Source organism: Mirounga angustirostris, unplaced genomic scaffold (assembly GCF_029215605.1).
Source record: "Mirounga angustirostris isolate CCGP_5_RB_7025 unplaced genomic scaffold, mMirAng1.0.hap1 SCAF_2, whole genome shotgun sequence".
NCBI classification, from domain to species: Eukaryota; Metazoa; Chordata; class Mammalia; order Carnivora; family Phocidae; genus Mirounga; species Mirounga angustirostris.
In genome coordinates this window covers 153705085-153730220 of record NW_026991710.1, presented here as the reverse complement: position 1 = coordinate 153730220, position 25136 = coordinate 153705085, and the positions used below count along the sequence as shown (strand labels likewise).

General features: G+C 37.1%; 1 protein-coding gene across 1 annotated transcript; it reads left to right on the top strand.

The window, feature by feature from the left end:
• The first annotated feature begins 576 nt into the window (after positions 1 to 576).
• ESCO2 (establishment of sister chromatid cohesion N-acetyltransferase 2) lies at positions 577 to 25136 on the top strand. Its single transcript, XM_045879337.3, has 11 exons — positions 577 to 732; positions 2230 to 2298; positions 3083 to 3920; positions 5626 to 5719; positions 9718 to 9775; positions 13143 to 13269; positions 14380 to 14511; positions 15367 to 15456; positions 16046 to 16189; positions 19310 to 19485; positions 23642 to 25136. The coding sequence occupies exons 2-11, from the start codon at positions 2246 to 2248 to the stop codon at positions 23772 to 23774; spliced, it is 1845 nt and encodes a 614-aa protein (XP_045735293.1). The 5' UTR covers positions 577 to 732; positions 2230 to 2245; the 3' UTR covers positions 23775 to 25136.

Here is a 25136-nt window from a genome sequence, read left to right as displayed (position 1 = left end):
CCCAAAGCGAGAACCTAGCTATATCCTATAAATAGTACTTGTTTTCAGGCCCTCGGTTTTAGTCTCAGTAAAATGGGAATGATAATACATATCTCACAGGCTGTGAGGAGAAGTAAATGAAATAAAACTCGTAAAGGGTGTGAGACTGCCTGGCACATCACAGATGCTTAGAGCCATGATTTAATTTTTTTAATTTAAGTTGAAAAATAAAAAGTGAACTAGAAATCTAACATTTTACTAATAAAAAAAAGTTAAATTAATGGACAAAGCTTCAAATGTGAAAGATAACTGCCTCGAGAATCTTGGGGAGGCTACTTTACAAAAACATGCTAAACCAAGTAACCCCAGAAGGTACCTCAACCTCAAGAGGGTGACTTTATTCTGCCGAAAACTACAATTCCCAGAATGCATCTAAACCAGACCCTCCCCCCCCCCCCCCCCCCCGACCTCGAGAACGGAGCCCGGAGCTGCCGCAAGGGATTATGGAAGGCGTGGATTCCTTGCGTGAAGAGAGCATTTCACCTGCTAAGGGCGGGAGAATCTTGGAGACCACCTCCCGGATAGGCGGGGCAACGGCTAGTGAGCGACCAATCACCGAGCCAGCCCTTGGAAGGTCTGAAAAGCGGCGAATCAGAACGCAGCAGCTTTAGCCTTCACGGGCGCGCGGTAATTTGAATACAGTGGAGGAGAAACTGGCTCCTCCAAAGAGAGATTCCCGGCTTCGAACCTCAGGTAAGAGCTGCGGGGGCCGAGGCGTGGGGCGGAAGACTGAGGAGAACTGGAGATTCTGTGGAACGTGCGGGTGAATGTCAAGGAAAAAGACCTTTAGCTCAGGGCTTGGCGCCACAGCGGCTCAAGACCGAAACCACCGGGGGTTCTCCGCACTTTGAGGTCGCCAGGTTTCCATTTTTCTGACTTAGGGTTTCCTTGTCTATTTGCCCTGACAAGGTTCGGGAACAGGCGCGCTTTTCTGTCATATCTTTCCTCATTCAGCCCCAGAAGTGTCTTCTCTTAAGCCGCTACTCAACATTGAGTTCCAGAGACCTTGGTTTTCTGTTTCACCTTGAAATCATATTTGCGTATTATTTTTTTTTTAATGTACCTGATCCGAAGGAAGGAGAAGAAACTACTGAGCAACATAACCAGGCTGTCTCATGCTCGAGACTTAACGTGCATGATTGTGTTTATTTTCAGCAGCCGGAGGAGGTCCAAGTCTTATAAACAAGGAACAAGCGGCTTGTTCCAGGCTCTTTAGTAAGATGGGAGAGGATTATGCTAAACCCGTTTTCTTGCTGAACTCTGAAGAAAAAGCTAGAAACGGTCTCTGCCTTCATTGAGCATTCAGGCTGTTGAGGAAGACAGTTAAACCAACAAGAAAATGTGTTAAATGGCTTATTAAGGAAGTGTAGGTTCTGGTGAGGGAGATCAACAAGGAGATATCCCAATAGAGTATTTAAATTTGGTGTTAATTAATCAGGCTGACTAAAGGGGAAAATGTGTCCTGAAATGGAATTTAAAAAAAAATACTTCTTCCTTCGTAGGGTCATTTTCCAGCTTGAAACAGATGTACTAATTCTGCTTTTATTTCTTCTTAATTGCTATGGTGATGCAGTGTTTTCCTTTTTTTAAATTTATTGTTTATTAAGTGTTCATTAAAGTGATTTGGTTTTTTTAATAAGCTTTTATTATTTATTTAAAGATTTTATTTATTTATTTGACAGAGAGAGACACAGCAAAAGAGGGAACACAAGCAGGGGGAGTGGGAGAGGGAGAAGCAGGCTTCCCGCCGAGCAGGGAGCCCGATGCGGGGCTCGATCCCGGGACCCCGGGATCATGACCTGAGCCGAAGGCAGACGCCCAACGACTGAGTCACCCAGGCGCCCCAAAGTGATTTGCTTTTTAAAATACCTCATCCATCGGGCGCCTGGGTGGCTCAGTTGGTTAAGCGACTGCCTTCGGCTCAGGTCATGATCCTGGAGTCCCAGGATCGAGTCCCGCATCGGGCTCCCTGCTCGGCAGGGAGTCTGCTTCTCCCTCTGACCCTCCTCCCTCTCATGCTCTCTGTCTCTCATTCTCTCTGTCTCAAATAAATAAATAAAAAAAATCTTTAAAAAAAAAATACCTCATCCATCAAAAAACCTTTTCAGACTCTAAAAGTGTAATTTTGATATAGTGATTTTTGTACATATTGGATAAATTCAGTTATTATAATTTTCCTATTGCTTTTAGGAGTTCAGTTAAGAAGATGTCAGCTTTTACTCCAAGAAAAAGGAAGCAGCATTCTTCGAACTATGACAAGTGAGTCTCATCCTGTGGTTAGAAACTCTTAAAGAAAAATCCACCTTCTTGTCTTTCTTATATTCTCTCTTCTGTTTCTTAAAATTTCCATTATTCCACTTGTCTACTCCTTGTGGCTATAGTAACATTTTATATTCTAATTCTAATCTGGAAATACTGTAAGCTTTCAAAATTAATTATTCAGTGCCCTTGGAGAGAATCAGGAAGAGCTGTTTTCTGTGACTTGGAAATGTATGTCAAATCTTTTATTACCTTGCTCCTTTCTGTTCTCTTATATAATAATTAACATAGTGTTTTTCATACAGTACTCTTCTGTGAGCAATCCTAGAAAGTCTGTTTACTCAGTGCTTACTCCATGTCATAATAGATAAATTACTCCCCACAGAACAGGCTTGAGGGGGTCAGTTTATTACATAGAATTAATAATTTTAGGAAACTTGTAGCCAGTCAAGCCTGGTGAGCTCTGAGTATATGGCCAAAACTTGGAAATAGGTTTTAAAGCGCGTGCACACACACAATATCAAAGCTTTTTTGTTAACAGTGTTTGTTTTTGCAAGCATTATTGGGACTTTACTTTTGAAAAATATTTGAATGCTTTGGTAAAGACCTAATTTGAGAATCCTATTGTTAAACTAATAGATAATGTGTATGGATGGGTGTTTGGTAGACAGGATGTATTGTTTTTAGTATGACCTACAAGTATGGTTGTTTATTACTTAGCAGTAGATTGGCACAAAATTGAAGCAAAATGATACTTAAAATTGGACCTTGTTTCTTTTCATAGCCTATTATCAGACATTCCATCAAAGAAATTAATTTTGGACTTTGCTGAAAATATATTTCCATCACCTGATCAAAATTACATTTGCCAAAGCAGTGATAAAAATGAAGAAAATGTACATTGCCCTCAACAGGGCCATTTCCTTTCAAGTCCACTCAAAACAACTAAAAAAAACAGACTTCCACCTGCAAATCAAGGTTCACCATTTAAATCTGCTGTGTCTACTGTATCCTTTTACAACAAAAATAAATGGTACCTCAACCCATTAGAGAGAAAATTGATAAACGCGAATAGGTCCATTTGTCTAAAAACTAATAATGAAGACAAATCTTTTCCCGTGGTGACAGAAAAAATGCAGGGAAAACCAGTCTGCTCTAAGAGGTTGAATAAAAAACCACAAAAGAGTTTAACTTCTAAATATCAACCAAAATATAAATACATCAAGCCTCTATCAAAGAATTCTAAAAATCCCAAGCAAAATCGAGTGGCCTATAAGCCCACTGTAGAGAAAGGGAATAATTATTATTCAGCTCAAAATAATCTGAATGCTCCTCGGGTTCTAAGCCAAAAAGTCAAACCACAAGTTACACTCCAGGGTGGAGCGGCATTTTTTGTTAGTAGAAAAAAGCCCTGTCTTAGAAAACTGACTCTGGAAAACAAGCCATTACTGGGACTCACACAAAAGAATATATCAGACGTGATCGAAGATTCTGATGTAGAGACTGTCAGTAAAAGAAAAACTTTTGAGACAAGGCAAGTGCCAAAGTGCTTGTTACTAGAAAAAGAACCAAGCATCGAGCTGTTTCATGAAAGAAGTAAAAATGAAGAGAAATCAATAAAGGTAAAGAAAACCAAATATGTAACTTTAAAAACTAACTAAAACTTCAGTATACATAATATATATATAACATGGTTGAACAAAATTTTATTTTCTTTATAGTCTAAAGGACTGTTTTATGAAGCTGAATAGTATATTTTAATCACTATAAAGAATTTAGGGGCAGGGTGGAATGATGGGACTTTTCTCTCTTTTTTGGCTTAGGGAAGCCTACAACATTTTCTTGCATTAAAGTATGCATTTCATTAAATCCCCTTATTACTAAAGTCCAGAGAAACTTAGCAATTTTTACTTGGTAGTATTTTTAGAAAGTAGAAATAACAAAACTAGGGTAGTTTTAAAGTGTATGAGCGTACTGCTTTTATTTGTTTGTTTCAGCTCATTAAAGTGCTAGATTCTAGAAAATTTAGAGAAGACAAAGTATAATTTTTTTTTTTTATACCTTGTTCTTGCTGGCTAATCCATGACATTCTGATTTTACTAATTCTTCCTACTTTTCCTGCCAAAAACACCCCTATATCTTGACTGGAGTTTTGGGTTTCGGTGATATAAGTGTGTAAGTTTATCAAAACTGATCAGATTGTATACTTTATATCTGTGAACTTTATATAAATGTACCTTAGTTTTTAAAAATGCACAATTCAGGCTAGAATTCTCAGTTTAGCAGAACAAAGTGGCAATGGGGGGGTGGTATCTGCATTTCTATCCATCCATCTCCTGGTTAGTATTCTCCCTATCTATTTGGTAATAAAGATACAGCATTTATACAGTGACGTGATGAATTCTCTGCAACACTCTATTCTGCCTTATTTTCTTTTCTGAACTTCATTTTGTGGGGCTGGGTATTGGGTTCCGTCTAGTTTTCAGTAATCTTTGGAGCTGGGCTTTTGTGCATCTTAAATTTGTGGAACTGAGCTCTGCTCAAGATTCTTAAGATTTTGTTAAATACCCACTACTAGTATTCATCTCTCCTAGCCAAGGATGAATCTTCTTTTCATTAGCGGGTACATCACCTTTCCCCAACTCCTTGTGGAGCCCTGAGAAATGGTGAACTGATGCATTGTCCCATGTCTACTGAGATGTAATGGTCTTGAATAGGAGTTCTACTTTAATCAAAAGGGGTTTTTTACTTTCCTCCCAAGCTATATATTCTCTAAGTCTTACCAGATAGTAGTGTTAATGAAACACTTGAGAATGTTTCTACTTTGCTTTTCCCCCTTCCCTGCTACTGCCCAACAAGTGGGATTTAGAAGCCTCTCCAGCTACTCCAGAGTGTTCTTTTTTTTTTTCCCTTGGCTGCCTGTTTTTAAAGCTTATGACAGAAAGTTGTCCCTTCCTGTTTGGTGGCTGCTGGGGAAAATTTTGCCATTTTTGCTAATTTTTTTTTTTTTACTTCATTATCATAGAAGGGATGTTTTATAATCTTCAATCTACCATCTTTATCAGGAAATGTAATACGTTTTTGACAGGATGACAAATTACAGTATTAAATATGTGCACTCTTTTAAAAGATTATGTACATTTAGTAAATATAGAGGAAATTTTCCTTAAAGTAGTCTGAAAATTGATTTACAATCAGTTTAAAAGTGTAATTTATAATAAACTAGATATTTTGCTTTAGGAATAAATCTATTGGGATTCATTCATGAGATAGGAAATAATTAAGAATTATAAGTTTCCTTTAATTTTCCCTACTCATTATTTTCAGGATTCATTAGGTGGAGTAGTTTCTTTAAGAGAAGGTATGCCTAATGAAAATAAGTGTTTTCCTTCAGAGGATTCTCTCAGTGAAAACAAGGCAGGTAAGTAAGAGAAAACTTCTCAAAATGAGTTTATTTACTTGTAATGATAATTCATTAGTATCAATATGGAATTATACACAGTAATATGTTCGGGTTTTTTTTATTCAGTATGTGTGCTTGTGTTTGTATCTTTGTGTTTGTCTCAGTGACACTGTTTTCTATGGTAAGCAATGCGGTGCATTTTGAAGACAAGGAGACCTTGGGCCGGAATTTAAGACAAATACTGATGCATAAGTGGTCTATGCGATGTGGCCAAGTTACTTAGGCTCCCTAGAATTCAGTCTTCTCATCACACCTACCGTACCTATCTTTTACCGAAAATAATAGGAAGGAGTAAAAACAACTTATGTTATATATTTGTGATCAAAGTCCTATTGTAAGTAAGCATAATTTACGAAGCCATAGAAAGGACACTGAATTGGGCATCAGGAACCTTGGGATTTTGTCTAGGTCTGCCACTAATTAACTGTGTGATCTAGGGAGGAGATCTCTAAAGTAAGGGGTTAGTCTTCATTTTTAATTTTCTCTTAGTTCTGAAATCCCATTACTAACTCGTGGTGTCATTGTTCAAATCAACAGTATTTACTAAACTATGAATACATATAGAGGTTAATTAACATTTTATTTACCAACCAGATTCTTGGTAACTTTACCTTGTTGGTTATATCTGTAATTTTGGAAATAAATTAAAATTCTAGGAGTATATATGTTGACTATAGTGAGAAAACTGCAGTTCATAGGAAGAAAACATAGATAAAACTAAAAGCATAATTTGGAACAATAGCACTTAACAGGACTTAATGATATATATAGAAGGATTGTTCATAATGATGATTCTGAGATACACTGTTAGTAACTAGTATTTACTAGGTGCTGAATATGTACCAGGCAGCACTAAGTGTTTAGTATGTGTTATGCTTTACATGGGTTGTGCTATTACTGATATAATACAACATGTAACAAAACAATAATGGCTTTCTCTTTACAGTAGTTGTAAAGTTTTCTTTTAATATAAATTTATTTCAGTAAACTAAATTCATTTAAAGAAAAATATTTAATGAATAAAAAATAATACAGATGGCATAAGGATATGGCAAAATTCATAAAGGTAGTATACAAATGGTAAAAGTTGATTACTTCATAATTAGTTTGTAATTTCTCACAACAACCCTAGGAAATGGGTTTGTATGCCCATTTTATAGACAAGTAACTTAGCCACAGCTGATCAGACCTGTTTTGGCCTTGTTTCTAGAGAATGAACTCTATTTTTCAATGCAAAGTTAAAAGTTTGCTTTTTGCTACATAGCCCACTTGCAACATATTTTTCTCTAGGCAACTACTATTTTAACTTTGGTCTTTAAAACTTTTTTTTTTTAAGATTTTATTTATTTGACAGAGAAAGCAGGGGGAGCAGCAGAGGGAGAAGCAGGCCCCCCACTGAGCAGGGAGCCCGATGTGGGGCTCGATCCCAGGACCCTGGGATCATGACCTGAGCCGAAGGCAGATGCTCAACTGACTGAACCACCCAGGCGCCCTGGTCTTTTTTTTTTTTTTTTAAATAGGCTGTTTATTGTGCAATAATTTAATTTTTAAAATTTTTTTATGTATTTATTTTTTTTAAACATTTTATTTATTCATTTGAGAGAGAGACAGAGAAAGTGAGAGAGCACAAGTGGGGTGAGGGGCAGAGGGAGAAGCAGACTCCCTGCTGAGCAGAGAGCCTGATGTGGGGCCTGATCCCAGGACCCTGGGATCATGACCTGAGCCGAAGGCAGACGCTTAACTGACTGAGCCACCCAGGTGCCCCAATAATTTTAGATTTATAGAAGAGTTATAAAGACAGTGCAGAGAGTTCCTATATATCCTTTACCCATTGTTACCATCTTATATCTCCATGATACTTTTGTCAAAACTAAGAGACAGGTGTTATTAGTACATTACTACTAACTAAACTCTAGACTTTATTTGGAGTTCACCATCTTTTCTATAAATGCCTTCTTTCTGTTCTAGGATCCGGTCCAGGGTACCACACTGCATTTAGTTATCATGTCTCATTTGTCTCCTCTGGTCTATGACATTTACAGTCTTTTGTTTATTCCATGTTTTTCATGATTTTGACATTCTTGAGGAGTACTAGCCAGTTGTCCTATACAGTGGCCTTGAATCTTGGTTTGTCTGATCCTTGTCTCATTAATAGACTGGACCTACAGGTTTTGGGGAAGAATGCCACTAAGGGGAAGTACTCTTCTCACCACGTGATATTACAGATGATGTTAACCTCTGTCATTTGGTTAAGGTCAGGTTTGCAGGTTTCTCCCCTGTAAAATCATTCCTATTCCTTTTCCATACTCTGTTCTTTGGAAGTAAATCTCTAAGTCTAGCCCATCCTTTCAGGGAGGGGATTAAGCTCCATCACCTGGAGGGGGAAATATTTACATATTTATTTGGAAATCTTCTGTAAAGTGTTGTCTCTTCTCTCCTAATTATTCAATCTTTAAATGGACTCATGGACACATATTAGTAGGAACTCATAAGTATTTTATATTTTGGTTTATAATCTAACACTACAGTATTTATCCTATTGTTCAGATTGTTCTGGCTTTGACCATTGGGAGGTCTTTTTGGTCATTCTCTTTGGCATGTCCTGTCCTTTTGTTTTTTTTTGAGCACTTCTTTATTTTCTGGCACTACAGGGTGCTCCAGGCTCCTCTTGAATCTTCCCTGCCCCAGTCCTAGAATCAGCCATTTCTCTAAGGAAACTGGTTCTGTTGGGTTGCTCCTGGAGTGTCATTACTTCTAGGCCCTGTCAGCAGACAGCTAGGAACTACATGTCTGTATACTAATGCATGTATACACACATATCTCTAGTTGTTCCTGTATCTCTCCATCTGTGCATATGCTAAGTAAACACAAGTTCGAACCTGATGTCTCTGACTCTAATCCAGTACCTCAGGGTTTATCCCTTTCTTGTTTATCCATAGCCTCCCATGGACAGTGAAAAACCTGGTTCCCACTCTTCACTGTCCACCCACTTAATTGTTCAGTCCCAGGACACCTGCACAGTAGTTTCAGAATTGTTAATTCACACTCCTGTGAGAAATACTTACCAGTTAGAGTATGATATTTACAGTCCTTTTGTCTTTAGCCTTATAATTTCTAGTTAAAACGGTTCTGAAAAGTTACTTAGATCAGCTGCCTGTTCTTCCCCTACCTCTTTATTGCAGTTATGCCGTGCAGTTCTGATACACTTACATGCATTTGTCCCAGTCTGCATTCCATCTTGGAATCCTCCACCATCACGGCTGATGTTTAAATTTGATAAAGTTCAACTTAATTAATATTTTCTTCCATGTATTGTGTTTTTGGTGTTGTATATAAAAACATACCCAAACCCAAGTTCATGTGGATTTTTCTCTTACATTTTCTTCTAGAATTATATAGTTTTACATTTTACATATAGGTCCATGATGCATTTTGAGTTAATGTTGTTTTTAAGATTTGATTCATTTATTTATTTGAGAAAGAGAGAAGAAGCAGAGGGAGAGGGACAAGCTGAGCATAGAGCCTGACGCTGGGCTCAATCCCACAACCCTGAGATCACGACTTGAGCTGAAAACAAGAGCCAGACACTTTAACCCACTGAGCCACCAAGGTGCCCCCCATTTTGAGTTAATTTTTATGGAAAAGTATTGTCAGGTTTTTTTGCATATGACTGTCCAATTGTTCGAACACCATTTGTTGACTATCCTTTCTCCATTTAATTACCTTTGCCTCTGTCAAAAATCAGTTGGCTGTTTTTGCGTGGGTCTGGTTGGGGCTATTTTGTTCCATTAATCTATCTGTCCTTCTGCCAATACCAGACAGTCTTGATGATTACTTGTTAAGTCTTGAAATGAAGTGACTTGAATATTTTCGTCATACTAACCTTTAAATATTTATGATTTAAAGCTTTGGGTTTATTTTGTAATATAAATTATTGTCCTTTTTTCCCCTACCAGTTTCTCCTGAGTCCATTGTCTATCCCATCTTCAGTGTGTCTTCGGTCAATACAAAAAGGTAGGGATTGCTCTTGTTTTAATGTTTAAGGTTTATTTAATTTTGAGTCCTTTGGGTATCTTTCTTTTTTGCACTATTTAATTTGGAGAATATATTTTTTCTTCCCCACTTAGGGGATATTGAGAATAAGATGAAATCAGGCCCTCTTACAGAAACTTCAAAAGAACCTAAGAGTTGAGAGAAGGGAAAAATCTTTATGGGTTTGAACAATAATAATTGCTAACATTTTTTTTTTTTTAAAGATTTTATTAGAGAGAGAGAGGGAGGGAGAAGCAGGCTCCCTGCTGATCAGAGAACCTGACACGGGGCTCAATCCCAGGAACCTGGGATCTTGACCTGAACCAAAGGAAGATGCTTAACTGACTGAGCCACCCAGGTGCTCCATTTTGCTAACATTTTTATACAGTACCTGACCCATAATAAGTAGTTTATATCCTTTATCTCACTTGATTCTTACAACAACCTAGAAGGTAGATACTACTAATAATTACATTTTCAGCTGAGGAAACTGATAGTAATCCAGTTACAATTGCACAGCTCTTAGGTGCAACAATCTTAGCAGCCACGACTAGAGTCCATATCTGAATTCGGCTATATTGCCTTTCCTGGGTGATAATATATTAAGAATAGTTCATGTTTAATGAGCATTTACAACCTTATGATGTACCATTATTTACCCCATTTTATAGACTAAGAAACTGACCAGAAGAGTGAGTAACTTGCAGCAGCTCAGTGCTCTTATAAATCCTAGCTGAAGCTACCACTATCCTAGTCAAAGCTAAGACTGGGATGTGGGGAGGCATGGGTGGGTATGAGCAGAATAGGTGGGAAAGCTCTGGAAAAGAAGTTTCTTGTAGTCTTAACATCTTCCTAAGTGGTTTTGGTCCTTCTCTCCCCACTTGATAAATAACTGGAGGTATCGAGCAAGGAGATTCTAGCTTGGTTCTACTTTCAGGGCACCTCACCTTAAGTCATTTCAGAGATTGGCTTGGGTGGGCAACTTTCCTTTTTCCAAGGCCATATTCCTAGATTTTTGTACGTTTCCATTTTTTCATCTATGTCTTCTTTCATCACTATTTATTGAAGATCGAAACCTACCACAATTAGCTGATAAAAGTGTATACACTAATCTAATCTAGCCTAAAGAGATATTAGGATACTACTGGTTGAATTGTTCAAAATTTCTCTTTATGTAGGACCCAAAAGGTCAAATCTCATCAATCCCTTATGGATTAACCTATGACTTTTAATTTAGGTAGGTTACAGATTCTCCAGGCTCATTGTCTCACATTCATTTTTTGTTTAGCCACTCATTTGGCATTTATAGAGTACTATGCGGTACTGAACTATACTGAGTTTTGGAGCTGTGAAGATAAATAACACATAGTTCTATCATGGAAGTTATGGTTGAAGGAGGACAGGCATTTAAACGAATACATATAATAAAGTGTTAAAATTACTAAGGTAGAATAAAGAGGGGCGCCTGGCTGGCTCAGTCAGTTGGGTGTCTGCCTTCTGCTCAGGTCATGATATCAGGGTCCTGGGATGGAGCCCTATGTTGGGCTTCCTACTCAGCGGGGAGTCTGCTTCTCCTCTGGCCCTCCCCCCCGCCCCGCTCATGCTTTCTCTCTCTCTCTCTCTCTCTGTGTCATAAATAAATAAAATCTTAAAAAAAAAAAAAGAAATAGATTGTGGTCATACATGCAGGGATGGGAAGAGCTGAGTTCCTTAGCAAAGGTTGCATAAACAAGGGGGTCAAGCAACCTACAGAGTGTGTTTTATATAACGGGCATGTACCATTAGTGGTTTGTCAGAGCAGTTTAAAAGCATCGTATCTAGCATTTTTTAAATGGAATAATGCATCTCTCACATTTATTAACAGTAAGTTATTTAGTGAAACTTTTTTGTTTTTAGTTTTATATATGTGTCTGTATTGGTCAAAATGTAAAATATATTTCTTACCATGATATTGCCAAATCAGTTGGAAAGATATTCTTCTAGTCAAATGATAACAGGGTAGCTTGGTTTAGCCTTGAAGCATTGGACAGGTTTTTCTCTAGTGTTTTGTTTTGTTTTTTAGCTTGTTAGTTTTCTCTGAATCTCTTGCTTTGGGCCCTTAGTTTTTTCCTTGCCGATTTTCTCTTCCCTCTACTCTCCACAGATTTTTATTCCTTTCGTCCTTGGAAAACCAAGGTCCTTTCATTATAAGATGAGAGTTACAAACTCAGGGCCTATAGAGATTGGGTGGAGGTTGGAGCCAACTGAAGAATGCATACCTCATCTAAAAGCATGCGCTGTGTTAGTTGCATTCTTTGAAGACATAGTGGTCTGGTGATCTTATAGTGTCTCTTGCAATATTGGAAATACACATTTTTAAGTGAAATCTCTAGATTTTGAAATATTGGTAGCTAATCCAAAGTTTTAAACACTGTATAAGCCAATCAAAACATACCTGCTAGCTGGATTTGGCCCGAGAGCCTCCAGTTTATAACCTCCGAAAGCCAATCCCAACATTCTTTCCTAATGAGAACAGGTTGCCTCAACACCATATATCCAGCCAAAATATTTTTTTCCTAAGTATTTGAGAATAGTAGGGTGGTGTATTAGGTATGAGGACAAGTGAATATATTAGCCTCATTCAACTGCCCAAGTAAAGAGTTGTTGGATCATAATATGCTGGTGGCTAATTTCCTGTGGAACTGTGAGGTTCAATAATAGAATCTACTTATTTGGGGCGCCTGGGTGGCTTAGTCGTTGGGCATCTGCTTTCGGCTCAGGTCCTAGTCCCGGGGTCCTGGGATCAAGCCCCACATTGGGCTCCCTGCTCGGTGGGAAGCCTGCTTCTCCCTCCCCCACTCCCCCAGCTTGTGTTCCCTCTCTCGCTGTGCCTCTCTCTGTCAAATAAATAAATAAAGTCTTTAAAAAAAAAATCTACTTATTTTCTGTGGTGTTACAGGAATTTCTTTATGCCTACATGGGTAAACATTGTCCTAAAATTTGGCAAAGCAAAAAAAAAAAAAATTTACTTTTTAAGGAGGAAGTCAACTTAAGACTGCGTATGTGCATCTGATACTATAAATGAGAGTTCCTTGGACTTGGAGTTAGAAGATGAGGATTTGTGTCTTACTGCCACTCTTTACTAGTTACTTTACCTGGAGGAAACTACTGATCCTCTCTGAGTGGGTCTCAGGTTTCTCATAGTTCTGAGCCCTATTACTTCATCAAGTTACTGTCAATAGAGAGCAGTAAAAATTGCAAGGTTCTCTGCAAGTATTATGTACATATCTGTTTTCTTTTTATTGTAATTCCTCAGATATTTTTAATTTGTTAAATATTAAGTATTAAATTATTAACTTTCATTTCAAAGATCTTTAGTTGACGAACAGTCTTCTGTGGGATCCGTCATATCTGCTAACTTCTTGAAGCAGATCAACACGCAGAAAAGTACTAATACCAGAGATGCAAATAAAGAAACAAAAGAGCAGCTCATCATTGTGAGTAAATTTAAAACAAAGCTCCTCCTGTTTTGTGGCTCTCACATACAGAACATGAAGTCAGACATGTTGTCTTAGCATAGTTAACATGGTTTAGAGACATTATGAGTCTTGTAAATGCCAGCTTTGTTGTGGTGATAGCACTTAAAGCTAGTCAAGTAGATTTTCAAACTCATAATGTTAGGCAATGCTAGTAATTTAGTAGAATGCTAATGAATCAGTTGTCTCCGGATAAGGAAAATTATTGTTGATCCACAAAAGATGTAATGAGCATAGCTACACTGTAATAGACCTGGGCTTGGCAAATTATGGCCATGGACCAAATCTGAACCATGGCCGCTAAACTAAGAATAGCTTTGATGTTTTTAAAGGTTTGGAAAAAAGAGAATGATATGAAACAAAAAGAGCCTAAAATATTTTCTATCTGGCCTTTTGCAGAAAAAGTTTTACAATCCCAGTATTCATTCAGAGCTTGGTGTTTTCAGCAGCATTAAATATTGCCTCATGAGATAGAATGGAAGTTAATAAGCCATAAAAATTGAATATTCCTGACTTTCCTACATTCATGAATTTATCATGCCAAATTTAGGAAAGTTTTCTGAACTTTTATTATGTATTTATTTTTTTATCAGCTCTTGGGGCAAAGAATTTTAATATTCCTAATCACTTAAGGAAAAAATACTATATAATGAATATACAAGGCCTGAGATTTTTGCCCTGCCTCTTTGAAACAAGGCCTTTTCACGGCTCTCATTTAAGAGCTTAATAAAGAAGCACTATTGTTCATCTTAGCTATTATCTTTATGATTTAATCTGATTCCTTCTAGAATTACAGGTCCAGCCAAGGGATCTTGATTTTTTTTATACCATCAAAGAGACAGTTTGATTTCTTTCATCAATTTATTGCATTTTTAGGTCTCTTCTCATTCCATTTTGTTTAGTAGATGGGGGAAGAGCATATAGTAAACAGACTTTCATTTAGTATTTTACTCGTGCCGGCATAAAAGAAAAATAGGAAGAAATTTGAGTGAGTAGTTACATGAACTAAAATACAGAGCTATTTGTGATATGTTTAAGATGGGCTTTTTCTTTTTCTTTTCCCAATTACAGGACGCAGGTCAGAAACACTTTGGAGTCACCATGTGTAAGTCTTGCGGTATGATCTACACTGCCTCCAGTCCTGAAGATGAACTGCAGCATGTTCAGCATCACTACAGATTTCTGGAGGGCATCAAATACACAGTAAGTCAAAAGTAGTCTTTCAGTTTGTTCTAAAAGTAAAACTGCCTTAAAAGATACATTTCTTTTGCTTAAACATTGAAAAGATATATATATATATATATCTCCATAAATACCATCTGCAGTTTTGTTTTCTAAATATTTGAGGCTGACAGTATTTAAAAGCTACCTTTTATGAAAGTGCCAGTTCAAACTTTCTATCCTAATATAAGAGAAGTATTGTCCTAGGCTGAGTGAACACCCTTCATCCTTAATTCTAGCCTTTTGAGCAGAGCTGAACAATTAGGATACAAAACTCAAAGACTTGAGGAGACCTCACTTCCCTGCACCTCCTCACTTTACTTTCTTCTTTGTAGATAGGATTAGAAAAACAACTTTTCTGTGACTTCTCCAGGCTTTTTCTTTTCTGATAGGAGAGGTTCCATCTTTTTGTCAAGCACCTTTCTAGCCCAGTACATCCTGCTGTTGGTCTTTGTGACTGTTCCTGCTACTCAAATGCATTTCCTTTTTTCCTCTATTTTTAGTGTGGTTTATTAAAGCTCTGCTTACCCTAGCCCTCCCCCACCTTCCTACTCCTAATAATTCATCATTTTTTCTCTATATTCCTATGAAGGGCTCTTTAATTGACTTCATCTTATTTTGTAGTAGATTATGTACATGTCTCCCACTAGGGTGTCAGCCTCCTGAGGACAGGCACTGTATTTTAGGCATCTTTTATTTCCCTCCTCACATCGCTTGAGATGGATTGTGTCTTTTTTTATATCATTCATTGTTCATCTTTTTGTTCTCTCCAGACTATTTGATGTTTTTTTTCTCTCTTTTTCAAATTAAACTATGACTTTTTTTTCTTTTTGTCAGGGCTGGAAAAAAGAACGCGTAGTAGCAGAGTTTTGGGATGGGAAAATTGTGCTGGTCCTGCCACATGATCCAAGTTATGCTCTCAGAAAGGTATGGAACATAAAAGTTTTTTAATCCTTGTTCTCCTCCTACTCCCTTTTTCTCCTCTTACCAAGAAATCAACCTAAGTATGAAACACCTTTCCTGAGAGCTAATCCACCTTGGTGTGCATGCAAGGATGACTCTCATAGTGGCTTATACAAAACTAAATTTAGAATTATAAGACAAAGTGTCAGTCAAAGATTAAAGAAAACAGTTATCTGTTTTATCCTTTACCTTCATTTTCACTTGTGAAAGATAAACTAAACTTTTTAATATTGAGAAATTACCCCAGAGTCTTTTTCTGTGTTAGTATTGTCTGTTTCTTGGGCTGGATGTTGAGCCCCCCAGTGAACAGTGAATAAAGCTGAAACAAAATCTCTTCTGGCACTTCCCACTCCTTACTCCCCCAGGAGTCTGCATTTCTTTCTGCTGAAAGTGATCTGTAAAATAGGTTTTTCAAACCCTGTTTCCAGAGTGGCAGATACATGCATCAATAGTGAAATAATTTGGGGAGTGTATAAATCTAGGGAATAGAGGTAAAAGAAGCTAAAATGATAGTAATCATAAATTAATCTCTTTTGGTTTTTAACATCATTAGGTGGAGGACGTCCAAGAACTTGTTGATAATGAATTGGGCTTCCACCAAGCTGTTCCCAGATGTCCAAACAAAACCAAGACTTTTCTCTTCATATCTGATGAAAAGAGAGTAGTTGGGTGTTTAATTGCAGAGCCCATCAAACAGGTATGGTATATGTCTTTTAAATTATTGGCATAATGTGTGAGCAAAATAAAGTAGTTGGGTGAAATCTCAATAAGCATTTAAGAATGCTACCATTGATGACTTTTTTTCCCTACTAAAGTATCCTTGACCATATGAATAATTGAAATCTTTTATTTCTATTATATTTGGTATTTTGTCATATGTAAGCAGAATAAGTCAGTGAGTCTTATGTTCATGTAGTCATTTCCATACCCGGACTATAAAATATAGTGATTTTAAATAAGCAAATCTGTAGAGCCCAGATGTTGAACATGTGGTTTAGTGCAGGTTAATGTAGCTGGCAAAAGAATTATTGTCCCTTAATTAGAATCTATTTTAGGTGCTAATTAGCAATGTTCTGGAAGAGGAGTTGGCAAACTTCAGCTCGTGGACCAAGTGTAGCCCACCACCTGTTTTATAAATAAAATTTTATTGGAACACAGCTATGCTTATTTATTTCCATATTATCTGGGGTTGCTTTTGTAACAGAGATCACCTGGCTCAAAGAGCCTAAAATATTTACAACTTGGCCCTTCACAGAAAAAGGCTGCCAACTTTTGTTCTAGAGTAGAGATAGTTTTTGCCTTCAAGGAGCTTATAGTATAATCTTTAGCTAGAGAGAATTATAGTTCAAATGTGTTCTTTTTATTTGACTTTATAGTATCCCACACTTACGTCTCCTTCCTTTTAAAAATACTGTTTCAATATGTCTTAAAACGATACTAGCATAAATTTATCCTATTCCTTTGTGTAAGTGCCTCCCTTTCTCCTCTCATTTCTACTATCTTTTTTTTTTTCTTGAAGATTATATGTATTTATTTGAGAGAGCGCATGCACAAGCAGGGGGAGGGGCAGAGGGAGAGGAAGAACCAGACTCCTAGCTGAGTGGGGAGTCTGATGCGGGGCTTAATCACAGGACTGGGATCATGACCTGGGCCAAAGTCAGATGCTTGACCGACTGAGCCACCCAGGTGCCCCTCATTTCTACTATCTTTATTGTTCTTCCTTATTTTTTCTTTTTATCTGCTTTTTCATTGTATATATATGTGAGATATATATATGTGTGTGTGTACACACACAATATAGTGTCTCTTGTGGGTTTATCAGAAAATGGAGAGAAAAGTAGCTGGTTTATATTAGTGATCAGTTTGGCCTTTTCTTTCATTTTAAAGAAGTAGACTTTATGTAGTGATGTTAGACAAATATAGCCAAACATATTGTCTTCTACTTTTTCTTATTTCTTATTTCAAAAGCAAAGTTTTCTTCATGGTAGTTAAAACTTAATTAAGTACCCACCTATCAGAACAGCTACATTTAAAAATAGTGACAATACCAAATGCTGGCAAAGATGCAAGGAAACTAGATCTTTTAGACATTGTTGGAACGTAAAATGTTAAGACTGCAAAACATTTGGCGGTTGTTTTTTTTTTTTGTTTTTTTTTTTGTCTTTTTTTAAGACATATTTATTTCAGAGAGAGGGAGAGAGAGTGCATGTATGTGCACACAGTAGGGAGGGGCAGAGGGAGAAGAAGAGAGAGTCCCAAGCAGACTCCATGCCAAGCCCGGCACCAACACGAGGCTTGGTCTCACAACCCGGAGATCATGACCCAAGCTGAAGCCAAGAGTTGGACACTCAACCAACTGACCACCCTGATGCCCTGGCAGTTTCTTAAAAAATTAATCATATGTTTTTCATATGACCCAGCAATCCTGTTCCTGGGCATTTATCCCAGAGAAATGAAAACTTATTCTACACAAAAGCCCATACCTGAATGTTCATAGCAGCTTTATTTGTAGTAGTCAAAGCCTGGAAACAATGAAAGTGTTCTTCAGTAGGTGAATGATTACACAGCTGGTACATTCATACAATGGAATATGACTTAGCAATAAAAAAGAACAAACTTGATATATGCAACAACTTGGATAGATGTCAAGGACATTGTGCTAGTGAAAAAAAGACGATCTCAGAAGGTCACATGATGTATGATTCCATTTATTTGACATCCTCAAAATAACAGAATTATAGAGATAGAGAACATACTGAAGTAGCCAGGGCTTAGAGATGGTGGAGGAGAAAAGGTGGGTGTCGCTATACAGAGGTAGCAAGAGAAAGATCTTTGAGGGGCGCCTGGGTGGCTCAGTTGGTTAAGCGACTGCCTTCGGCTCAGGTCATGATCCTGGAGTCCCAGGATCGAGTCCCGCATCGGGCTCCCTGCTTGGCAGGGAGTCTGTTTCTCCCTCCCACCCTCCTCCTTCTCATGCTCTCTGTCTCTCATTCTCTCTCTCTCAAATAAATAAATAAAATCTTAAAAAAAAAAAGAGAAAGATCTTTGAGATGGTACGGTAGCTCTTTGTACGGGTTAGCTGTGGTGGTGCTTAAATGAGTATACAGGTATGATGAATTGTTCCGTGATATGGAACTATATGCATACATTATACTTACGTTAATTCCTTGGTTTTGGTATTGTACTATAGTTATGGGAAATATAACCATTGGAGGAAACCGGGTGAAGGATACATTATTTCAAAATAGAAAGTTTAAAAAGATCCTTAAATACCAACCAAATTTCATAGTTAATATGCAAAAATCTTCTTTAGTATTACCAGTTTTTCAGGATATCATAAATATAGTTTAGGCTGGAGAGAATGGGAGAAGTTTATGTACTGGATTAAAAGTAAGAGTCTGATTTTTATAATTTTTTAATCCGAAGAAGGAAGTTTCATAATGGTCTGTAATACACTAGAACGTAGGAATATCTCAACACCAGTAGTTGTTTTTTTTTTAAGCATTGTGTGACTAAATGGATAAGAATTCAAACCTCTTGTGGGTTTATCAGAAAATGGAGAGAAAAGTAGCTGGTTTATATTAGTGATCAGTTTGGCCTTTTCTTTCATTTTAAAGATCATTGAGCCAAAGACAGATGCTTAACTGACTGAGCCACCCAGGCGTCCCTATAAATTTTTTTTAAAAATTAACATTTTTGGTGAAGGCATAACAAGATTAATTTTAGATACTTAAGTCTTATTTAAGGAATGGCTTTTAAAAAGAAATGTGAACTCAACTGTACTGTTAGCTCTAGATGCGTCTGTATATCATTGCAGGCCTTCCGTGTCCTTTCTGAACCAATTGGTCCAGAATCCCCAAGCTCTAAAGAATGTCACCGGGCTTGGCAATGTTCAGATGTACCAGAACCTGCAGTCTGTGGAATAAGTAGAATATGGGTCTTCAGACTAAAACGAAGAAAGCGCATCGCACGACGATTGGTAGATACTGTCAGGTAAGAAATAAAATAAAATGGATCTAGACCCAGATTAGCTTTCTCAGAACCTTTGCCGGCTCATGAGTCAAAGCGAACTATGTTGTTAAGACACTTCTGTTTAAATACTACCAAAGTCAGGCTAAGGCAAGTGTTGGCACTGGGGGAAAAACCCCACTAGATGTACTCAATTTAGGGCACAACATTCCAAGTGTGAAACATGATAGCCCAGTGCTCATCAAACTACCTGCGGTAAAAAACTAGTTTAATTATAGACCGACACTTTAATAAAATGAGATGAATTGCTAGAAAATGAAATAGAAAAACAAAACAGAAAATACAAGCCCACATTTTTATTGGATTCAGCAGATGTAAATAAAAGTTAACACTGCAATAAATATAATTTCTACAAACAAAATACAGGTTTAAAAAAAGAATTACGGAAATTGTACATGTTCACTGACTAGTGTGTGACCAGGTATAATTAATGAAGACTTAATATAATTCACAAATGTAACTAAAATGGAAAAGTGAGTTAGCAAGGCAACCCACAAAATGGAAGAAAATATTTGCAAATCATTTATCTAATATATCCAGCATATATGAAAGAACTCTTACTACACAACAATAAAAAGACACATAGCCCAATTTCAAGATGGGCAAAGGATTTCAATACACAGTTCTCCAAAGAAGAAATAAATAAGGCTCCTATCAAGGATTTGCAAACCAGGGACGCCTGGGTGGCTCAGTCAGTTAAGCGTCTGCCTTCAGCTCAGGTCATGATCCCAGAGTCCTGGGATCGAGCCCCACATCGGGCTCCCTGCTCAGCGGGGAGTCTGCTTCTCCCTCTCCCTCTGCCTGCCGCTCTGCCTACTTGTGCTCTCTATCTCTCTGTCAAATAAATAAATAAAATCTTTAAAAAAAAAAAAAGGATTTGCAAACCAAAACCGTGATGAGACACCATACTGACTAGCATGACTATAAATTTTTTTATTTTTTTATTTTTATTTATTTTATTTTTTTTAAAGATTTTATTTATTTATTCATGAGAAACAGAGGCAGAGGGAGAAGCAGGCTCCCCGCAGAGCAGAGAGCCCGATGCAGGACTTGATCCCAGGACCCTGGGATCATTGAGCCAAAGACAGATGCTTAACCGACTGAGCCACCCAGGCGTCCCTATAAATTTTTTTTAAAAGGGGGAAAATAACAAATATTGGTGAAGATGTGGAGGAAATTGGGATCCTTACATTTTGCTGGTAGGAATGTAAATGGTACAGCTGCTGTGGAATAGTCTGGTAGTTTCTCAAAAAACTAAACTTAACCATATGACCCAGCAATTCTGCTCCTAGGTATATACTCAAAAGAAATGAAAGCATGTGTCCATATAAAAACTAATACATGAAGCTTCATAATAGCATTATTCGTAAGAGCCAAAAAAGTGTAAACAATCAAATTCATGATTAATGGATAAATACAATGTGGCATTTCCATACAATAATACAATGGGATCTTATTTGGCCACAGAAAGGAATGAAGTATTAACCTCTACTACAACATGGATGAACCTTGGAAACAATATGCTAATTGGAATAAGCCAGTCACAAAAGGTCCCGTATTGTATGATTCCATTTACAGAAAATATCTAGAACAGGCAAATCCATAGATAGAAAATAGACGAGTAGTTTCCAGGGACTAAGGGCAGGGTGAATGGAGAGTGACTACAGATCGGTACAGGGTTGCTTTTTGGGGTGATGAAAATGTTCTGGAATGGATATTGGTAGTTGCACAGTGGTGTGAATATACGAAAAACCACTGAATTGCACACTTTTAAAGGGTGAGTTTTATGATGTATGAATTGTATATCAATAAAAAATTGTGATTTGTCATTTTAAACTCCCAGGTTCACACTTGGAACGAACATTTAGTTACTTGAAGTTTCTTCTGTGACAAATGAACTTACTTCTTGCTTGTTAATGTACCTGATCTAGGTTGGCTGGATGAGTTTCACAAAACTTATTCTCTCGACTTCTATTCCTAAGATAACAGGTTACAATCCAGTGACCACACTTTGACCAGACCAGGGACCATGCTTTGAGTAGCGCTAGTCAAGCCTGTTGAGTCCTATACACTTTTTTTTTTTTTTAAAGATTTTATTTCTTTATTTGACAGAGAGAGCACAAGCAGGGGGAGTGGCAGGCAGAGGCAGACAGAGAAGCAGGCTCCCTGCAGAGCAAGGGAAGCCCGATGTGGGACTCGATCCCAGGACCCCAGGATCATGACCTGAGCCGAAGGCAGTCGCTTAACCAACTGAGCCACTCAGGTGCCCCGAGTCCTATACACTTTTTAAGAAAGAACACCCAAAACCACTGTGGGATCCAGTGTTGGGCCATAATCCTAGTCCCCTGCACATTCCTTATAAAGGGGAACAGTGAGAAAAATTAGTGTCTCTAAAGATTTTTATTTGACAGTTAATTATGAAATATCTCTACTTTCTGTATTTTATGTTAGGAGATGCATACATTTGGCATGGGGAATACCAGTATCTAACCTAGCTCCACCAGTCTGTAGTCCAGTGCTTCTCAAACGTGAACGTGTGTATCAATCACCTGGGGATCTTGTTAAAATGCAGGTGTGATTCAGTAGGTTGGGGTGGGGCCTGAGATTCTGCATTCCTGATAAGCTCCCAGGGGATGATGAGTGTTGCTGGTCTGTAGATCGTAATTTGAGTACCAAAGCAATAGGTTATCTATAAGCAATAATGAATAAAAATTAAGTTGCCTTTAATGGAGAAATAAAAACATTCATTTGAGAACACATCTTTCTTCTCATGCCCGGGAATTGAAGATACAGGTAGCAAAATTGGCAGCTATCCTGTATATAAGGAGCCTTGGGCAATATATATTTAAATCCCCACAAGAGTAGAATATTGTTCATGGTTGTTTTACCTAAGAAGCAACTGAGGCTCACCTGGGATTATTAGTACACGTCTATACTGATAGGTGAATAAAAGGACAGAGTTAGGACTCAAACCCACAGATCTAATGTTCTTTCCATAGCTGATATCACTTATAAAGATAGTAAGACCTGTTTAATATTTTGTTTTGGATTCTAGTAAATTTAGCAATAAACTTTGTACGAAATTACATAGTATACCATATGCTTTTATCTTCTAATTGAATCCAATCTTTAATTTTTTATTTTTTGAAATAATTTCAAACCTATAAAAGAGTACCAGAAATAGTAAAAAGAAGCCCTTATTTACCTTTGCCCAGATTCATCAGGTTTTAACATTTACTTTCTTCCTGAATTATTTAGAAGTAAGTTATGTACATTATGCCCCTTTAGCCCCTCGTACTTCATTCAGTGTGTATTTCTTAAGACCAAGATAAAAGGTAGTCTCTTTCATAAGCATACTTCAGTCATCAAACACAGGGTATTTAATGTTAATGTAATGCTTTTATCTGATGTATAGTTCATATTTCCATTTTGTCATTTGTCTTCAAACGTCCTTCCTAGCATTTTTTTTTCCTGCCATGATCACATTGCACGTAGTTGTCCTAGCTCTTTCATCTTTATCTTCCTTCACTTGGAACAGTTTCTTAGTCTTTGTCTTTTATGGCATTGAAGAATTTGAAGAGTACTGGCCGGTTATTTTTGGAATATCCTTCAATTTCGTTGAATTAACCATTTCATTTTATTACTTTTAATCCTAGTTGAGCTGGGTCAGGAGAGTTGTGGTCAAAATGCAGGTTAGTTTTTGCCTCCTTAAAGCTCTGAGCGTGTGGTGTGGTTGAGGAGAGTAGTTGTTGGTTAAAATTGTTGATGGTGGTTTTTTGGTTTTAATGAACTGTGGCTTTTAGTCAGCAATATTATCGTCTATTCCTTGCTCATTACCATGGGTCCCCTGGAGTCAGCTAGATGGTTTTTACAGCTCCTTTTGCCTCTCAGCAGAATTTTTTCTGGACCTCAGTTTGCTCTTCTGTGAAATGGTATCATTAGACTTCCATCTCTAAAATCTAAGGCATTAAATCACTTTATCACTTAATTTTTATTTTAATCAAGAGTATTTAAAGAGATTGAAATTTTATATTTGGATTGCTTTAAAATAAATTATGCTTATGATTAGTTGGAATTTTAAGTTGGTTCCATTGTTAAATTGTCTTTTCCTCTTCTTTAGGAATTGCTTCATGTTTGGCTGTTTTCTCAAGATTGACGAAATAGCATTTTCTGACCCAACACCAGATGGCAAGTTATTTGCAACCAAATATTGCAACACCCCTAATTTCCTTGTATACAATTTTAATAGTTGAAGCCAGTGTCTACTATAGAACAGTTACTGTGTGGATGAGTTCAGAGAGCCCCATATCATATAATATTTAGCAAGTATCAAAATAAATATACTAAGATACACACATACACAAAAACCTGTATCGGTTTTGTTCCTTATGAATTGAAAAGTGAGGGATAAATTTGTTGAAAATTATCTGGGGATTCAAAAAAAATTTTTTTTTTTGGATAATATATACTGACTAGCACTGGAATCCTTAATTATGAAACTTTGTAGCTATTACTGGAAAATGACATGCCTCCTACATAAAAACACTGACAAAGCAAGATGGTTTCCACAGATATGTGACCACTTACCTTTTATAAAGCACACTTTTGCACCAGGATTACCTCATGCCCAATCAGAAGCAAACAGCAAAATTTAAAGACAGGCAAATAATTTCCATGCCCAGTCTTTAAAGGTAATTCCTGAATTCTGTACACAAATTCTCACTTTATAGGTATTGGCTGGAGCAATTCAGTTTGAACAGATTTAGTAAGTATTTTGAATTTTTAATTTGTAAGAGGGCTTTCCCCTCTTTATGGTAAAGAATGAGTAAAAGTTCCATATCCTTTTATGTAGAACAGAATTCTGTAGCTTAAGGTTTTAATCCTTTTGAAAATCATATTAAGCAAAATGTACCTGTCATCGGATCCAAATACAGTTAAACGTAGTAATTGCACTATTGTCATTTCATGACCTTTGGGAGTGTGAAAATGCTAATTTGTGCTGCTTACCTTCAGTGCGCTTGTTGCTGGGGATTGACAGCATTAACAGAATGGACCCCCAGTTGGATTAGATGATTCATATGGTTACATTTTTAAAACTTTTGCATGTTTAAAATACATCTGACTTGTTCTGAGGAGTCTGGCTGCCGTGCTGACAAAGTGAATAGTAATATATAACTGAGGTCAGTAAATCAATGTATGTAGGTGGATGGGCCAGAGAATGTGATGACATTATGTAAACACACCTCAGTATGCACACATTTTTCTAGTATAATTCTTGGATACTTACTTTGAAGAGCAAAGAATATTTTGATTCTAAAATTCATGTAACTGCTTACCTGGCAGTAGGACTCTAGGGAAGTAGTTTTCCGGCTTATAACTCTGTAGAATCAGTTCATCTGCATTCTTTTATTTGCCTGTAAGTTAACATGTTCCCAAAATTTAAAAGCCTGGATTCCAAAAAGAATGTGGAAGTGTTAAAATGTGTGTAATATGCAAATATTTTAATGCTGTTCTCTGCACTGCTGTTTTTGTTTTAAATATTTTATTTAAAAATTTTTATTAACATTATTTTGCTTGCTCAATGCTTTGTGATGAATCAATTAAAATTCCTTTCA

Excerpts from the sequence above, each read along its gene's own strand:
- ESCO2 (XM_045879337.3), top strand. The coding sequence starts at position 2,246 with ATGTCAGCTTTTACTCCAAGAAAAAGGAAGCAGCATTCTTCGAACTAT. Across the intron at positions 5,720-9,717 it reads TCTCAGTGAAAACAAGGCAG|TTTCTCCTGAGTCCATTGTC; the intron begins GTAAGTAAGAGA and ends TTCCCCTACCAG. Across the intron at positions 14,512-15,366 it reads TGGAGGGCATCAAATACACA|GGCTGGAAAAAAGAACGCGT; the intron begins GTAAGTCAAAAG and ends TCTTTTTGTCAG.